A 16504-nucleotide genomic window follows, 5' to 3' on the forward strand; every position below is an offset into this window, starting at 1 on the left:
GTCATCATACTATTATTAAATATTAAAATATCACTATATTTATTTTATTTGATATTTTCTATCATACTTCGAAAATATGGTTAAATTCATCACACAAATTTTGTACGCAATTATATTTTGTAAATAAACTTTAAATTTTATTGAATTTTTCTATTATTGTTTATTTTTATTTAAAATTGTCACTTAATTTGAAAACAAAATTTAACAAGAAAATTATTACCTAAAATGTTTGATTTTAATATTTAACAAGTTACTTAAATTAACTTAAATTTTTATATAGTGAAACTATTTTTAGTAGTTGTTAGTTTTATATTAATTAATTTATTATTTTAAGCATTACTTAAAATAAAATATTAAATTTTTAATAATATTTTTTAACTTAATTATCTTCAAATTATTTAAGTTTAAATTTAAGTAACAGATTTCGCTCTAACAAACAAAAGTAAAACAATAAATTTATCTTTAATTCAAAAGTAAAATGATAAATATCAATAAAACAAAATATTAAAGTTGAATAAGAAAAATCGAGAAATCGAAAATTAAAAAATGAGGACGATGAATTATTTGAAGAAAAAAAAGGACTAAACTGAACCGACCTCACAATATAATAACAAATATCTCTAATACAATTTTAGGAAAAGGAAGCAAGAGAAGGGACATGTAACCAAGTGCGTGACATAATTTCATGACTTTTACCCACTTTTCTTCTGAAATATAAACGAACAATTTTCTTATGTCATAATCCAAATACTAGTGTTTTTTTTTAATGAATCTGTTCGGTTCGAATTCGATGGGATCCAGTTTTCAAATTGTTGCATCTATAATATTAGCATAAGGTTCTTGGTTGAATTATTAAAATCAAAATTGGATTTTTTATATTGTGTGTAATAAATTTTTTCTTCTCGGTGAGTAAATAAATGGGGTATTGGTTTAAAAATTAGATAATTGAGTAGATTGAGTCTTAGCTCGATTGGTATGGGTATTGTTGTCAATGTAGGAAGACGTGGATTTGAGTATGCTAAAGCGCATTATCCTTCTATTTATAGGCTGAGGAGGAGGTATAATAAGAATCTATAATGAGATTGTTAAAATGAAAAACTTAATGATGGGTATATAAAGATATATTTAAACTAGAAAAATGTAAAGGAAGAATCAAATTCTCATTATAATGGGAAACATAAAATATATGTGTGTGTGTGTGTTGTGGAGAGGGGAAATGAAGGGTAGGGGACCAAAGTTCCATTACAAAACACAGCAGTGCTTGTTGGTGAAAAGGGATCGAATTCTTTTTCTTTTCAAAACTAGTCTTAGATTGTGGAGTGCCTAACATATTCCAGTTATGCAACCAAAAGGAAATAAAGCAGTTTCATTAATTTGCTTTTAATAGTAGTATAGTACTATCCACCATTAAAACCACAATCAACCAATGTTTTGAAGGCAAAAACTATTAAAATAATTGATTTATGCTCGGTAAATATAGGTTAAGATATATAGTAAAACAGAGATGATACTAAAAATTTATGTAGTTCAGATACGTTCAATGTTTACAAGACCTTACTTAGAGAGTCAAATTCATTATGCTTCAATAAGTACAAGTTGTGATTTAAATTCCACTCACTCACCAAGTTGCAATCAGTCCTATACTCTAAACAAGTTCACTCTCTCCAAGACTTTCCTCTCGGAAACTTAGATGTAAAAGCGAAGTGACTCGCTTTGGTTTACTTATCAGTAGTTTTTCTAACTTAATACTAGTCGTATGGTTTGTTAAGTGACTCGCTCAGATTACGGTCAGTAATCTCCCATCCTAAATTAGAATTAGGTTGTTTTGATTTTTAATATTTCAACCATATTGTAATCTCCCATTCTCAAATAATATTAAATTAATTTATTTTTGTTAATTTCCAAAAGTAAAATGTTTACCATAGTTGGGGTTGAAGTAATGTTGTTTGGTTTGATATTATCTTGAAGGGACAAAAACTACAACATCACTCCAAAAACCAAGTTGTAATCATCCATAGTCTGAGTGACAAAACCAAAGATAATTACACTAACAAATCACAACTCAACAAAGAACCTTCATAGAAACTAGCAAAATTAATAATACCCAAATTCAAAGTCAAGTCACAAATCGCCATCATAAACACGTAATAAAATTAAACTTATTCGTGATAAGATGTTGAATTTTTATGGTTCCTAAATTCCCACGAAACTAGTTGTATTGACTACGTTGATTTAATTAGGCTGCTAATGATAATTTCATTTATTAATTATAAAAAAATTGTAAATTAAGCATTGGAAACTTAGAAATATATTATATTTAAAAAAATGCTGGGGCTTGGCCTGCTTGACTAAAATCTGCTGTCTAAAGAAAGAAAGAAAAAGTTGAGAAATGGGTGGTTTTTTCTAATGTTGGAATAGTACCAACTAATTAATTAATTAATTAGTTAATGAGAATCCTACTTTCGAATTAAATTTTGGTTAGGACACGTTGTTGGGACCGCCAAACGTGCTCTTTTTCTTTGTCTTAACACCGTCACACTCAAAGTAAAACCCTTTTATTTTATTTTTATTTATTTTTTTAGCTAAGAAACCGGCCACTTAAATTCCATTTCACTTTACTGCCACCTTCTTTTCCCCAAAGTTATGTTATTATTTAATTAAAATTAAGTTTATCAGTGAAGGTTTTCGTATTTAGGTTTATAATCTAATTTCTAGTTTCTTAATATACATTAGTTATATATTTAGGTTAAATGATTTAATTTAATGACCATATCTTATTTTCAATATAATTATAAAAAATAAGAATGATGAAGATAAAAAAATATTTAAAATATAAAAAACGTGTATCAATTTATAAGCTCTCGATATTGATTAAAATAGGTTAAAATATACCGAATTTTGAATTAGAATGATTAGGTTATTATTGAAATGATACATACTAACTGATGCAACTAGTACCAAAGTAGTACCAATCACAAGGGGCGAAGTCAAAAAAATGTATATTTATACGAGAGTAAAAATGTAATTTTATTATTTTAATAGCTTATATGTTTATAATTTTTAAAGAATTAAATTAATTTTTTATTATTTTTAGGGGAGAAAAGAACTAAAAACTATATAAGTTACTATAATTGTGTTGTTGTTAAAAGAATATGTTAACATTGACAAGGACAAATGGAATTAGAAGGTAAATTTCCAATTTGAAGTTTTAAATTAGGGGTTTGATAATTAAAAATGTAGGGTTCTAAATAGGTGTTGAAGAGAACAAAAGGGAAGAACTCTTCTTGGTGGGTGAGTGTTTTGGTGGGATTTTAAAATCAGTAAAATAAAACATTTTAATTAAATACCTTGACTTTTATGTCCTTTACGAAAAGAAAATTGTGATAAAAGAGAATTTGTCCATTACAAACATTACATGGTTGTAAGTCAAAGCTACATGACCCTACATTGTTTTGCTTCTTTAAATTACTCTCAACAATGATAATAATGGGTTGTCATCATCCTCATAAAAAAATATTTATTTATATATAATGCATAGATATTAAGAAAAAGAGTGAAACTTTCTCAGACTTTAATTAATGGTTGAAGGTTCAACATTTACTCCTCAATGGGCCTACCGAATACAAAAAATTAAGCACTAGGCTCGCTTCAATAGATATTTTGGGAAACTAAAAAAAAGGAAAAAGAGTGAAATATTAAAAAAATACTTTTTTCTACTAAAATTCCACCTTATTGTAATTAGATATGGAATTTGTGTAGTTCTGTATTTTCTTTTACCAATTGTATTTACTTAATTGAGAACATTTTTATTTTGATTTTAAAGTTTGTAGCTATATTATTTTAAATATTTTGATTAAATAAAATTTATAAAAAAAATGTTGAAATACAACATTTTAACTTCTTTAAATATATTTTTAACCTTTTGTCCATAATTAAGAAATTTAAAATAAAAAAATTGATCACCAAAAATCAAAAAATTTAATAATTCTTATTGGGATAGACCAACTGAGAGAATAATATAAATTATCATAAATATGAATAATCATGGTGTATTTATTATATTAATTTTGTATTTATTAAATATATGAAGTTTTCATATTCAAACTTCATATATTTACCAAGAAAATCCAATTAATTGATGGGTTGGTCAAATGACAATTGGGAAAAAAAAAAGTTTGAAAATGCACCCCAATACAATATTATCAATTGTTTAATTGAACCACTTTCATGTATGATATGGAAGTTTCATTCAATCTTTTAACTTAGTCTTTGTTGACCAAATTTGGTTGAAGAGGTAATCCATTACAAAAATAAAAAACAAAAATAAATTCGATTTTTGTGGTGTCTGAGAGTAATATTGAATTCTAATTAAACTGGAGTCAAGTTAGATCAAATTCTGTAACGAGGATAATTTTTTTTTCTAATGATGTTTTTCTTATCCATAGCACTCTAACTTGAAACCTTGATTAAAGAGTATTAAGCTTTTTATCATTCAACCCAACATAAGTATTGTTGGGGATTAACCCGATTAAGTAAAATTTTTTGTAAGTTCTCCACAAGTGTTATAAGTTTTAATCTTTAATGGATGTTTTTTTTAAGGTTGTAAAATAATTTATTTATAGGCTAAATTTGTAGGTCAAATAATAATAAAATAATCTAGACTAATTAGAGTTTAACTGAAACAAATAAACAGAATTTAACTGAAAGATTATCTTTTAAATTTAATTAAAATACATGGCATACTCAACAAGTATTAACGAAAAGGACTAATTTGATATTATAGAAATTTTCATTAAAGAATATATATAAGAAGAGTAACTTATTTTCACTCCAAAACAAATTAATGATATTTAACTCTTTTTTTTTCTTTATTGATTGATAACGGGTGCTTTTCAATCACATAAATTTTAAAGTCAAAATTTAGACCAAAGCTGCCTTTTGAAAATATTGTTTAGCCTTTCTTCAAAAAAAAATCAATTTTAGCTTACAAAAGCAAACAATTAGAAAATCCAAAGAAAACTTTTAAATATTACTTTTATTAATAATTAGTATTACTCCATGTTACATTTCGTGTTGGGTTAATTATTTTTTAATTAAATTATGGAATAAATTTTAAAAGTTAAAAAACATTTTAGTTTTTTGCACTCTTTGTGTATTTATAATTTAATCTTCATACTTTTATTTTTAATAATTTAGTCATTGAATTTAAAAATTAAACTCCAATTGTTAACACCATTATTTTTTTGTTAAATTCGTTAGTCTGACATTTTAATTTCTTTTTAAAAATGCTCACATGGTAACCATGTAACAAAAAAAATTGAAATGGACCTGAATTTAATAGGTAAATTTAATAACGTTAACAACTTTTAAAAATTACATAGTCATTTTAATCAAAATAAAGTATTTGGGCTAATCAATAGCATTGTAAAAGTTGATGTACCAAATTATGTCAAGAAATTGATGTATAAATTTGAGTGTAGTATGGGACCAAAATTGAAACTTGACCATTGTCATATAATCTATAGAAAAATACGGGGTCATGCCACTTTGTCACATTCATTGTCTTTTTTTCTTTTTTTTTGTCTAAAACATTTATAAATAGTTGAAAAAATCACTTTTAACCTTTCAACTGCAAATAATGTTTTTTTATTCTTGCATACTTGTCAGCATACAAAGGATATGATTGTAAAATAATAAGATAACTATCACATGTAAGTATGTAAATTATTTGGATTAATCAATGTTATTGTAAAAGTAAATGATCAAATTATGTAAATTTAAAATATAAATATTAAATATCAGTTGTGAGCATGGTAGAGAAACCGAAATTGCAATTTTACCATTATCTTATAATGACTAAAAAAGAGGGGAAACCATGTTATTAGTTAGTCCAAATAATCATCACGGTTAATAATTTTGGTAGTTGATTTTTTTTTTTTAAAAGACTTATTCCAATTCATCATACCAAAATAACTATTCGGGTGAGTAATCATCAATATAAACTATTTGGACCCAAAATTACAAAAAGAAAAAAAATAGGACCCAATTATTGAAGAAATTCAAGTAGAAAGATTAAATCTTAATTTTAGGCCTAGTAGAGGGACCAAAAGTGATATTTGTCCAATTTTCTGTAAAATTCAAAAAGAAACAAAGACTGAAATGTATGAAGTAAAAGGACTAAAAAGTGATATTTGACCAATTTTATATAAAATGCAAAGAAGATTTCAAAATTTGGTAGAAAAACATATATGAACATATTTAAAACAAGATATAACATATTTAAAACACTATGAACACATACAAAGACTATTAAAATATAAAATGTTGGAATAGGTCCCTTTTCTTCCTTTCTTTAAAGATGGACTACCCATAGGTCTCTTCCAATAGGGACATTAGAGACAAAATAGAGGAAAGGAGGGGACCACTTACAATTCTTGCTAATAAAAACAAAACAAGGTTCACGAATAGTTTTCAACTTTGCTCATACATACATACATACATACATACATATACTCTTATATATGCTGTTCTGTGTTTATTTTAAAGTCAAAATCTTTCATCACCATCATCATGATTCGTATCATCTAAAGACATCATACTCCTTGAAATTCCATTCTAAGTGGGCTACACTTTACATTTTCTTTTTTTATTTTAATTTATTTCTGTACTTTAAAAAAATATAATTGGATCTTTAAAATATCTTTATTCTATTAAATAGGTTGATTCATGTATTTTAGTTATTAAATTAAATGTTAAATGTCATTTTAGATCTGTGAAATATTTTTAAAATATATAAATAAAATTATAAATACGTGTGCAGTTACAACATAAACAATTTTAATTTGATGTCTTAAAAAAATAGAGAGCCAAGAAAATTATGGATGACTGTTTTTTGACACATTATATTTAAGTTGTCTATGTGGTAAGTATATGTATATTTACAATTTAATTTATATGTTTAAACATATTTCGCGTCTTATTTGAGCTTACATTTTATGCTTAAGCCAATGCCAAGGGTGATAAAGAGACGTGATTGATACAATATTGATAATTTGAGGATTCAATCAGAATATTTTGAAGTTTAAGATTAATTTAGAATTTGTATCATAGTTTGAGGGAATTTAGTGAAATTAATCCATATCTTTAACAAAGGTTGAAATTTGAGCCTTACGGATCCCAATAGCCAACCACAGTTACCCCACCCATTTTTTTCTTATTTGGGAAAAAAAGAGAGAACTGTAAACAAATGAAGAAAAGGATGAGGATGATGATTGATGAGAGGAATGATTATATTGAATTGAATTAAGAAAGTAAAATCTCATTGAAACAATTTATTTGAGTTAATTGTATCAAACATCTTTAAATTATAATTTTTATTTTAAATTGACCTCTATCTTAGGGCTTTTAGCGCAATAATTTCATCATATTTGATAAATTATTGAAATGATCAAACTGCTTATTCATAGAAATAAATAAATGTTATTCATCATCTCTATGTAAAGTGAATATTAGTTTGCTGATTACCTAAGATTTAACTAATAATAAGTTGAATAATAAGACATGGATTATGATGCGGGAAGACAACTTATATTAGTAAGTAATCTAATTTGTCAATGGTCCATAAGAATCAGATTAAACAATTGATTCAAGAGACTATTATGTTGCATATAAGTCCAATTGGAAAGATAATTTGTTTTGGTTGTTGAAGTGGTCAACTCTTAGAAACAGAGACATAGGTGTGATTGTCAAAATTGATACTACATCAGATTGGACCAAGTAGAACTTATTTTAGATCTGTTTATGTATTTATTCACTTATGATGTTCATAGTGCAACTTACTTTAATCTTGAGAAACTGACCCTGTGTATAGAACTCATGTACTTTGATATATTGAAAGACTGCACTCTTATGGTAGTGAACAGAAAGGTGGTATATTGGGTGCATGACTTATATATGGCATGGCTTTACTTTCAATAATGGAATTCAAAACTTAAATCAAGAGTAAATGATATCCTATCATTAGCATTACATGAATTATGAAAATGAAACCTAATCGAAGGTCATTTGTCTATGACAAACGATTTTATCATTACTAGTATAAGTAATGATAATTTTCATTGCGAAAGATACAATGATGGCCATGAGATAAAATAAATTGAATTAGATTAATGGATTTAGCTTAAAGAGATCATGGATATTCTACGAGGGTAACACACATTTGGCAATGTTATTTGATGTCCACCAAACTAATTAATAAATTAGCCAAGACAAGTGCACCTATTAATTAATAGTATAGCTATGGTGAACACAAATATTGTTCCCTCAAGGACTACAATTACCAATAACTATCACCTTTCTATTATTTAACCTAATAATTCAAATGATTGATTAAAATTAAATTAAACCATCTAAATTAACTAATGAATGAAACACAAAAACAAGCAAGTATCAATCAAGTGAAAAAACAATACATAGGTAAAAATTCACCTAGATTTCATTTATAATTCTCAATCTAATTTATGCAATTTATTTTCTTAGCTCTTTGATTTGTAGAAATGCCTAATTTATGTTAATATATCTTTTGAGCATAAGAGCAACTAATTCTTGGTTGATTAATTGAAATTTCTTTCTAATTAAAACTCTTATTATTGTATTAATTCGCTCTATGGATCCCTCTATTAGATTTGGCTCTAATCTGATATATTTATGTCGTTTTATTTCTAGGATTGCATGCAACTTCATTCAATTATACAAGATATAGTCACAATGAGGGTCTATTCAACCTCAGACTTATCCACATAAAAAATGAATTAACACTCTAGAATTATTAACCTAAAAATAATAAAATATTCATAATTGAAAACAAATAGACTAAGACTTTATTGCATAAAAATAGAAATTAAACAATAGAATCCATCCTAGGGTTCATCTCCCCTAGGTATTAAGAGAATTAGTTCATCATGGTAAGAGTAACACCAAAAATACAATATAACCACTAGAATAAAAGAAATCCACGATAACTCCCCTGAAAATCAACTTGGACTCTTGAATCTTGGTGAAAAATTGCTTGAAAATTGGTTTTAATGGTGTCCTCAAGGTAATTTCGTTCTCTCCCTTTGTGGCTGCCCCCTTCCCTTCTTTTTGGTTTTCTATTTATATCCTCTTAAGGTGTTAAAAAAACTAAAAATCGTACCTTGCAACCTTCAGTCCACACAATTCCCGAGATTGACACACCTTAGACACAGAACCTTGTGAATCTAAGTGGCCATGTGAATTGCCTATGTGAAAATCTACTACATGTGTACAACTTCCGAAATGCTCCAAAATTCTAATTTCCACCTTTTTTTCACTCTTATGGTTCTCAAATGCCCTATTAAACATCAAACATGAATATAAATTATTAGAAAATATAATTCACAATTAATGTCATATAATCACCCAAAAATACACTAAGAACGAGGCTAAAATATGTTACTTTTAACACTTATCATTATTAAACAGAAGCTTGAAATCAATAGCTTTCGTAATGGTATATAATAAGAAGTTTAGTCATGGTACTTTAGAGGAATGACTTTGTGACTAAATAATTTGTGATTAATAGATGAAAAGTCAAAACTTAAGTACGAATTATTTAAGCCCTAATTATATATGCATAATCGGTCACTCTATTATCTCAACACAACTCTTTAATTAATTGTGTTTAACATGAATACTTGTGTGAAACTGTAAATGATTGAACAACAAGAAATGTTCACTCCATTTACTCATTGGAGTAATATGTGTTTTATTGGTTTAAAGATTAGATTGATATGTAGTTAATTTAGTCACTTCGAATATCTATTTAATTGGATTAAATGATGAGGCCGAAATGGATCTAAATTAAGAGATCATGCTATCTAATTATTTGGAATGAAATAAAATTTATTAAATAAAGTTACACGTGTATTTTAATACCGTAAAATTGTTATAACTTTAATGAGATTAAAATAAGGCTTATGTAAATTATTTAATTAGAAAATTAATTTACATTGCCACTATTAAGGTGATGTAAGCCAAATTAGGCTGACACATATGGGAGAATTTCTGGATCTTTTAGTTCTTTTTAAAACAATTTCTAGATCACATGATTTTGAGGTTTATAATTCAAGATACGGTCATTTTCATAAAACAATGCAATTTCCTATAGGAAGTTTAAGATTAATCACTAGATTTCATAGGGATAACTTTGACTTGACTTTTTGAGACCTTTTGACCATTTTTTTGGACAATTCTTTTTCTTAAAGTGTATACCTTTGAGTTCTCTTCAAAATGACTTTTGAATTACTTGCTTTTGAGTTGTGTAGCTTGAATTTGACCCTTTTCGTAAAGGAGTGCAATTCCTAACGAGGGCAGTTTGAGTCTAGTCGCAAATCAACTTTTCTAACTTGTCAAAGCGAATTAGAATACAGCCAAGTACTAAATTATTGATGTTTTGTTATTCTTAATTATTCGAGGTGATCTTGGATGCATAAAAAATTCTAAAATTCCTCTGCTCAACCCACCACGTTTTTCCAATAAAATTTCAATATGTTTTAATTATGCCCTCAAGCTATCAATGTTATATTAATCAGGTTATTTCATTATTAAAATCATTAATGGCACACCAAATCTTACGTAGCTAAATTTAAAATAAATTTTAAAAAAATTAAATATTATCGCATAACTTTTAAAAATAAAACTAAAAATAAAGTAATACTGAAAAAAGAGAGTGAACGGAAACATCCTTAAAAGCTTCAAACCAAGATTTGTACGATGTCCATTTTAACAATATTCATTTTTTTCATAAAATTTTCTTTTTAAAATTATGTTGTATACAACTTGACATATCATTTAACAATTAAATTAATAATTTTAATAAAAAAACCTTAATTGATTTAATATCGATAATTTTAAAATATAATTTAAATAATTTAAATTTTAAAAACTAATTTAAAATAATAATCATAATTTGAATATGCCGCATGCAATTAACTCAATTTGATTATAGTGTTAAAAAGAACTAAAAATTAGTACAGTGATTAATGGGTAAACATTAAACATCAACTTTTTTATTTTCAATAAACAACTATTACTTTTTATTAAATTGTTAGAAACAAATTATTCAATCATTAGTTTTTATTTTTAATTATCTTATCAATAATTAATTTTTTTTAAAATCTTTGTTTAAATATTTTTATATTATTTTTATTTCTTTCATCCACACATAACGAGTATAACATATGATTAATTAATTTAAAATATTTAACTGAATTCATATCAACCCGTGATACTAATTCAATTAATTAAAAAATATTTTTATTTAAAAAGTAATAAATAGAATGAGTTTTTAATTTTTTATGTATTCTATAAAAAATAATTTAAAATTAAAATAAATCCACAATATAAATTATAAGAATTTTTTTATTTTTTTATTTTTATATAAAATCTAAAAATAATTTTACCTCAAAAAAATTCAGAAATTTAAAATTTACAAATTAAGACATCAACATCTTCAAAACTTCAATTTTGACATTTCAATCAAACCCTTATTTGTTTTTTTTATATAATTTTTTTTGTAAGTGTATTCTACATAATTTTTCTTTAGTATTTATTAAAGGGCTAAAATTACGCAGATATTTAGGAAAGCTAATTTTATTCACTGATTAAAACTGTGGTCAGTACCTTATCCAGAAGAGAAAGCAAAAAATGGTTGCCAGCATTAGAAAACAAAAAACACATGAATGATTTTTTTTTTTTTTGGTTCACTAGATGTGAAACCTTTGCTTGGGAGCATTATGTTGGAATGGAGAAACAAACGGTGTCGTTTGCATCAGAGTGCTCGAGCAACATTTTTGAACTCATTCAAGCAAGATTGAAGAATCTTCTGTCGCTTTTGAAGTGATTGTCGTTCCTTGTGCTGCACCTCAATGGCGTCTGGAGCTATAAACATATCCATGAATTTCTCATCATTCACAGCAAACAGGTCCAATCCAAGTGCCACCACTAGCCTGTCCCGACTATATATCCAAATAAAGCAAAGAAATTAAACCAATGTGTCTTTATGGTCCAATCTAGAGGGGTAAAATGCAATACTGGTCCTAATATAAGTGCCTTTATGGTACTTTTACTGTTCTTACAGCAGTTCTATTGTTAGTGAGGGTATTGATACCAGTAATATCACTTGTACGGATAATAATAAAAGCAGAGATTAAAGAACTTACCATGGGGTTAAAAATCCAGAGTTCAGGGTTGATGTCACACTGCGTTCAACAAGGACTTCACGTATCCGTGCAAAATGTTGTGCTGCCGATGAGCAGATTTCTGAGTAACTTGAACCTGTTTTGGAACCACTATCACCATTACCAAATAAAAGACTACCACCATTGTGAACTTTTGCCAATTGTTCAGCATTTCTGTTGCCAGTCATTCTTGCTATACGTTTTCTTGGTCCAACTTCAATGCAATTCCCAAGTTCCTTCTTAACTCTAGCGTAGACCACATCACATGGCTGGTCAGGAGATGGGGTCTCAGGCACTGTCAATTGGGTTTCTTGAAGAGCTTCTCTAGCTTCTGTGCCTTTTCCTGGAGTGGTTTGCTTTGAATTCTTTTCAGGTGGTATGTTCTCCTGATCTCTCTTCGCCTCGTCGTGCGGTACTTGCTCAATATCAGATAGCTCAAGGCAATATGAAGCAGATGAAGCTTGGTTGTATTTGTTATAGGAACTTGCCGTTGAGTTAAAGACTCCTTGAAAATCATTCTCATAACAAACCTGAGAATACGGACTTGTGACTGAATCAAGATGATGCCTAACTAGTTGCTTGCACTGTTTAGCCAAATCCTTTATAAAGCGATTGTATGCATGCCTTAAAGCTGCATGAAACCCAACATACCCATCCCAATTTCCAGTATTCTTCCCATCTGTGCAAATTAATAGAAATCAATAAGCATTATGTTATAAGGAAATCAGAGAGGAGGTAAATGCTACATGCAGTTGGTGTGCATAAGGTGGGACTAAAATATCCATAAAGTGACATCATGTATGTCAGAAATACCATCTCTTTGAAGATAATCCCTCTTCAAGATGATGGCTAAAAAGTTCGATCAATGAAGGGAAAATGACTTCTTACATTCCGATTCACGGCAGCGATTCCTCTCAAGAGCAACGTCAAAAAGATTGCCTAGAACGAAGGCAAGCCGATCACAAGCAGTATCAAGGAGAGGAGCAAGCCATGACCGTGCAGCAGTACGTGCAATTTCTGCAGCAGCCTCCGTTACTCCTCTACCCCCACCTCGGCCAGCATGTGCAAGTAAGATATTCGCAACCTGTTTCAGGAAAATATATCTATTTACAAGTTTATCGGGGATAAAAGTCATGCTCATATGATATTCTTGGGGCAAATTTCAAAGTTCGATATATCTACCTTCTCTCTTGATACTGGGGGACATTCCATGGAATATGCAGCGCAGCGGAATTCATGCATTACCCTTTCGAAAGCAGCTCCACCATAAAGACGAAGAACAGCATTAGCAGGTTTTATATCAGTAGTAACACCTGGCCAACTCCCTAACCCACTCTCGGATCTTTCCTCCTCTGTTGTTTTCCCCCACTGCTCGGGGGAAGGATCTGCTGCTCCATCGATCAAAACCCCCTTGAGCAACGAAAAGGTAGGATTAGTTTTTTGTAGTTAAGCCACAAGCTTTATGGAAGAAGAAAGGGTCACAAATTCTAAGAGCTCCATTTCAGCATGAATAACTCAGGTCGTGAAACTGGTATATATTAACCTCAGCTGAAGAAGTGGGAACATGTGATGCTACCCCAAAAGTTGGAACAATATTGAGAGTGGTCCAATTTGCTAAATACTTATACGTTACTAGAAGGGGAAATGATTTTCTGAAGTAGCTAAATCTAAAAAGATGAGACTGTTTATCTGAACCAAATAAAAGTCTGTATGAGAGAGATGTCTCACCACATGATTGCTTATATATGCCGCATGCATCATGGCTGATTTTCGAAGATGAGAAACATCGGAAGTTGCTTGTATTTTGGAGTCAATTCTTGCCAGCTCAATGTTAACTTCACTGCAGCGCTGCTCAAGCAATGCCAGTGTAGCTGGGGCAGCTTCTTTGTATCTCTTTTGTAGTTCTGATTCCAAATACTCCCTCAAAGAACAAAAACCAATATAGGGCTTGAACTTTTCTTCATCATAACCTCCCTTGATTCCATCATGCAAATGACGTAAAACTTCAGCATCCACTTGGGATATTTGCCTTCGGAATTCATCATTTGATATGGTGTTCCTTTCCTTCGGCAATGCCACAAAAAATGGCCGGGTATTTTCTCCAAGATATCCACTTGCATTCAAATAACGATCTACTTCCCATCTGTCACTAAACTCCTACATTAATTGAATCGTCACAATCAAATGCCACACAATTTCAGATACACAATCAAGTTACAAGACAGAGACATATCATATCAAGCAACAAGCAAGGCTTATTTTCAGTCCCTATTATGTCAGGACCCCAATGCTCAATTTCTCCTTAAACAGAGCCCCCGGGCTCAGGTTTTCGTTAAACCAAGTCCAGTTCGTTAAATCCTCGGCGGGTTGCAACAATATGTAATACTCATTGTAGTGTGAATGTGTCAGCTCAATGTTACATCTCATACATAATAAAGCCCAAAAGGAAAGCATGAAATCTGTACCTTGAGTCTATTATCAAACTTGGAGACCACAACTATTGTCCTTCTAAAGGTTGGATCAATTTCACGAATTGAATCTAACCACAAAGATGAGCACCATTCCACGCTACTCTGCTGAAGGAATAACAGAATACGATGGGGAGGACTAGCTAGTGACTTAACCATTGAAAGAATTTCCTCTGGTGTGTTCTCTGGTTCTCCCTTCTTTGCCTGCCAACAAATTGCCAACCATATATTTTGCTTCATAAATAAATTCATTATATTACAAGATTTCAATCAATATAAGATCTTTTATTTTTTTCCCAAATGAACTAACAGCCTACCTTAAGAACAAATCCTGGGGTATCAATGATGGTGAGATTTGGACAATGTGCAAATTCAGCTCTCATTATAATTGGCTTAGGAGAAACTGAAGTTTTAGTCTTTTTCAAAAGTGCCTCAGTTCTTGATTTTATGATGTCTGCAATTGTCGATGCTGAAACAACTGGACTTCCATATTCTTCAGAATCTTCTTCCTGTTTGTAGTTTTCAATTTTAAGTAATCAGAAAAAGATAACAAGGGAAACTTAGCAGCTTCTAGAAATGGAGTATATATTACTTAAGAACACCCTGATCCTATACCTCCCCAAGAAAAATGCTAGCAAAAGAATTAAAGGTATAAATCAAGACTATTCACATCCAAAACATAATAAATCCCTGGTATTTGTTCAATAACAAGTGTTTCAAAATTCAACTCTTTTAACACACATTATTCTGTCTAAATTCTATTATAAAGAAAAAACTTATGTTTCTCAATTAAATTCTTCGAAATTCCAGGTATTGTTTTGATTAAACAATTTGCAGTTCTTCCATCCGGAGTAAAATAAACACAGATAAAAAAACCGATTAAGCAAATAACAACATCGCCACAGGAAATTCAAAAGAAATAAAAGAAATGAAAATCCAAAAAAGGGCCTTAAACCCATTAAACAAAACCGATCCGAATTCGCAAATAATAAATAAGAGCAAAAACCACCTGGAAGCGACAACGAGGCTCAAGTGCCGAAGGGTCATTAACCATCTGCAAAATGAGAGGCCGGCGAGTGCCCATCTCGACCTCACGCACATTGAAACGAAATCCAAGCAAAGCTTCAAGGAGAGAACTTTTTCCATCAGATTGGCCGCCGAGCGCTACGATCTCCGGGATCGGAAGCTTCTCCCCGAAGGCCACTGCAGCCGCTTGGAGGCGGTTGTAGGCCTCGAAACGGGACAGAGAGGAAGAAAAGGAGGAACCGTCACGTGAATGGTGATGATGAGAGTGGGACCTTTTGGATTTCTCTACTGGGGTTTTGGTCGGAGTCGGAGTCGCCATCGCCGTTGGAAAGAGAAAAGAGGGGTGGGAAAGAAGCAAAGAGAGGAAGCGCTTCCAATTTTGAATTTAAAATTTCGAGGGAAATACAGACGTTGGAGGATTGTTGGGCATGTGCATGGGCTTGAGCTGGGCTGGTATGGTATGGTATGGTATGGTATGGAATGGCTAATTAGGTTTGGGCTGGACTCAACATGGATCAGGTTTACGCATACATTAATGGCTTATTACTATATTTCATTGGGAAAATTCCACAGATAGTCCCCTAGCTATCAAAACATTTCATTTTAGACATCCAAAATAAAAAGTTTGCAATTTAAGCACCGAAGTTACATAGTTTGATAATTTAGGCCACTCCCTTTAAAATCTCAAACAAAAATCTAACATGACATTTTTCTTTTAAATTTTGATTTTCCACGTAATAAGAAATAAAATGC

General features: G+C 29.7%; 1 protein-coding gene across 1 annotated transcript; it reads right to left on the reverse strand.

Annotated features, from left to right (window-relative positions):
• Window positions 1-11628: 11628 nt before the first annotated feature.
• Window positions 11629-16138, reverse strand: LOC107952101 (dynamin-related protein 5A). The gene is made up of 8 exons (XM_016887355.2): window positions 15735-16138; window positions 15043-15234; window positions 14723-14929; window positions 13986-14414; window positions 13440-13667; window positions 13146-13341; window positions 12240-12936; window positions 11629-12035 (listed from the first exon to the last, which is right to left on the reverse strand). Exons 1-8 carry the CDS (start codon window positions 16068-16070, stop codon window positions 11849-11851), a joined length of 2472 nt encoding a protein of 823 aa, XP_016742844.2. The 5' UTR covers window positions 16071-16138; the 3' UTR covers window positions 11629-11848.
• Between the last annotated feature and the right edge of the window lie 366 nt (window positions 16139-16504).

Source organism: Gossypium hirsutum, chromosome D01 (genome assembly GCF_007990345.1).
Source record: "Gossypium hirsutum isolate 1008001.06 chromosome D01, Gossypium_hirsutum_v2.1, whole genome shotgun sequence".
NCBI lineage: Eukaryota > Viridiplantae > Streptophyta > Magnoliopsida > Malvales > Malvaceae > Gossypium > Gossypium hirsutum.

Bases quoted from the DNA above. Each gene is read 5' to 3' on its own strand.
- LOC107952101 (XM_016887355.2), bottom strand. From the start codon at position 16,070: ATGGCGACTCCGACTCCGACCAAAACCCCAGTAGAGAAATCCAAAAGG. The intron at 15,235-15,734 runs GTGGTTTTTGCT...AACTACAAACAG, and splicing joins AGCCTCGTTGTCGCTTCCAG to GAAGAAGATTCTGAAGAATA. The intron at 13,342-13,439 runs GTAGATATATCG...TTCCTGAAACAG, and splicing joins CCCCAGTATCAAGAGAGAAG to GTTGCGAATATCTTACTTGC.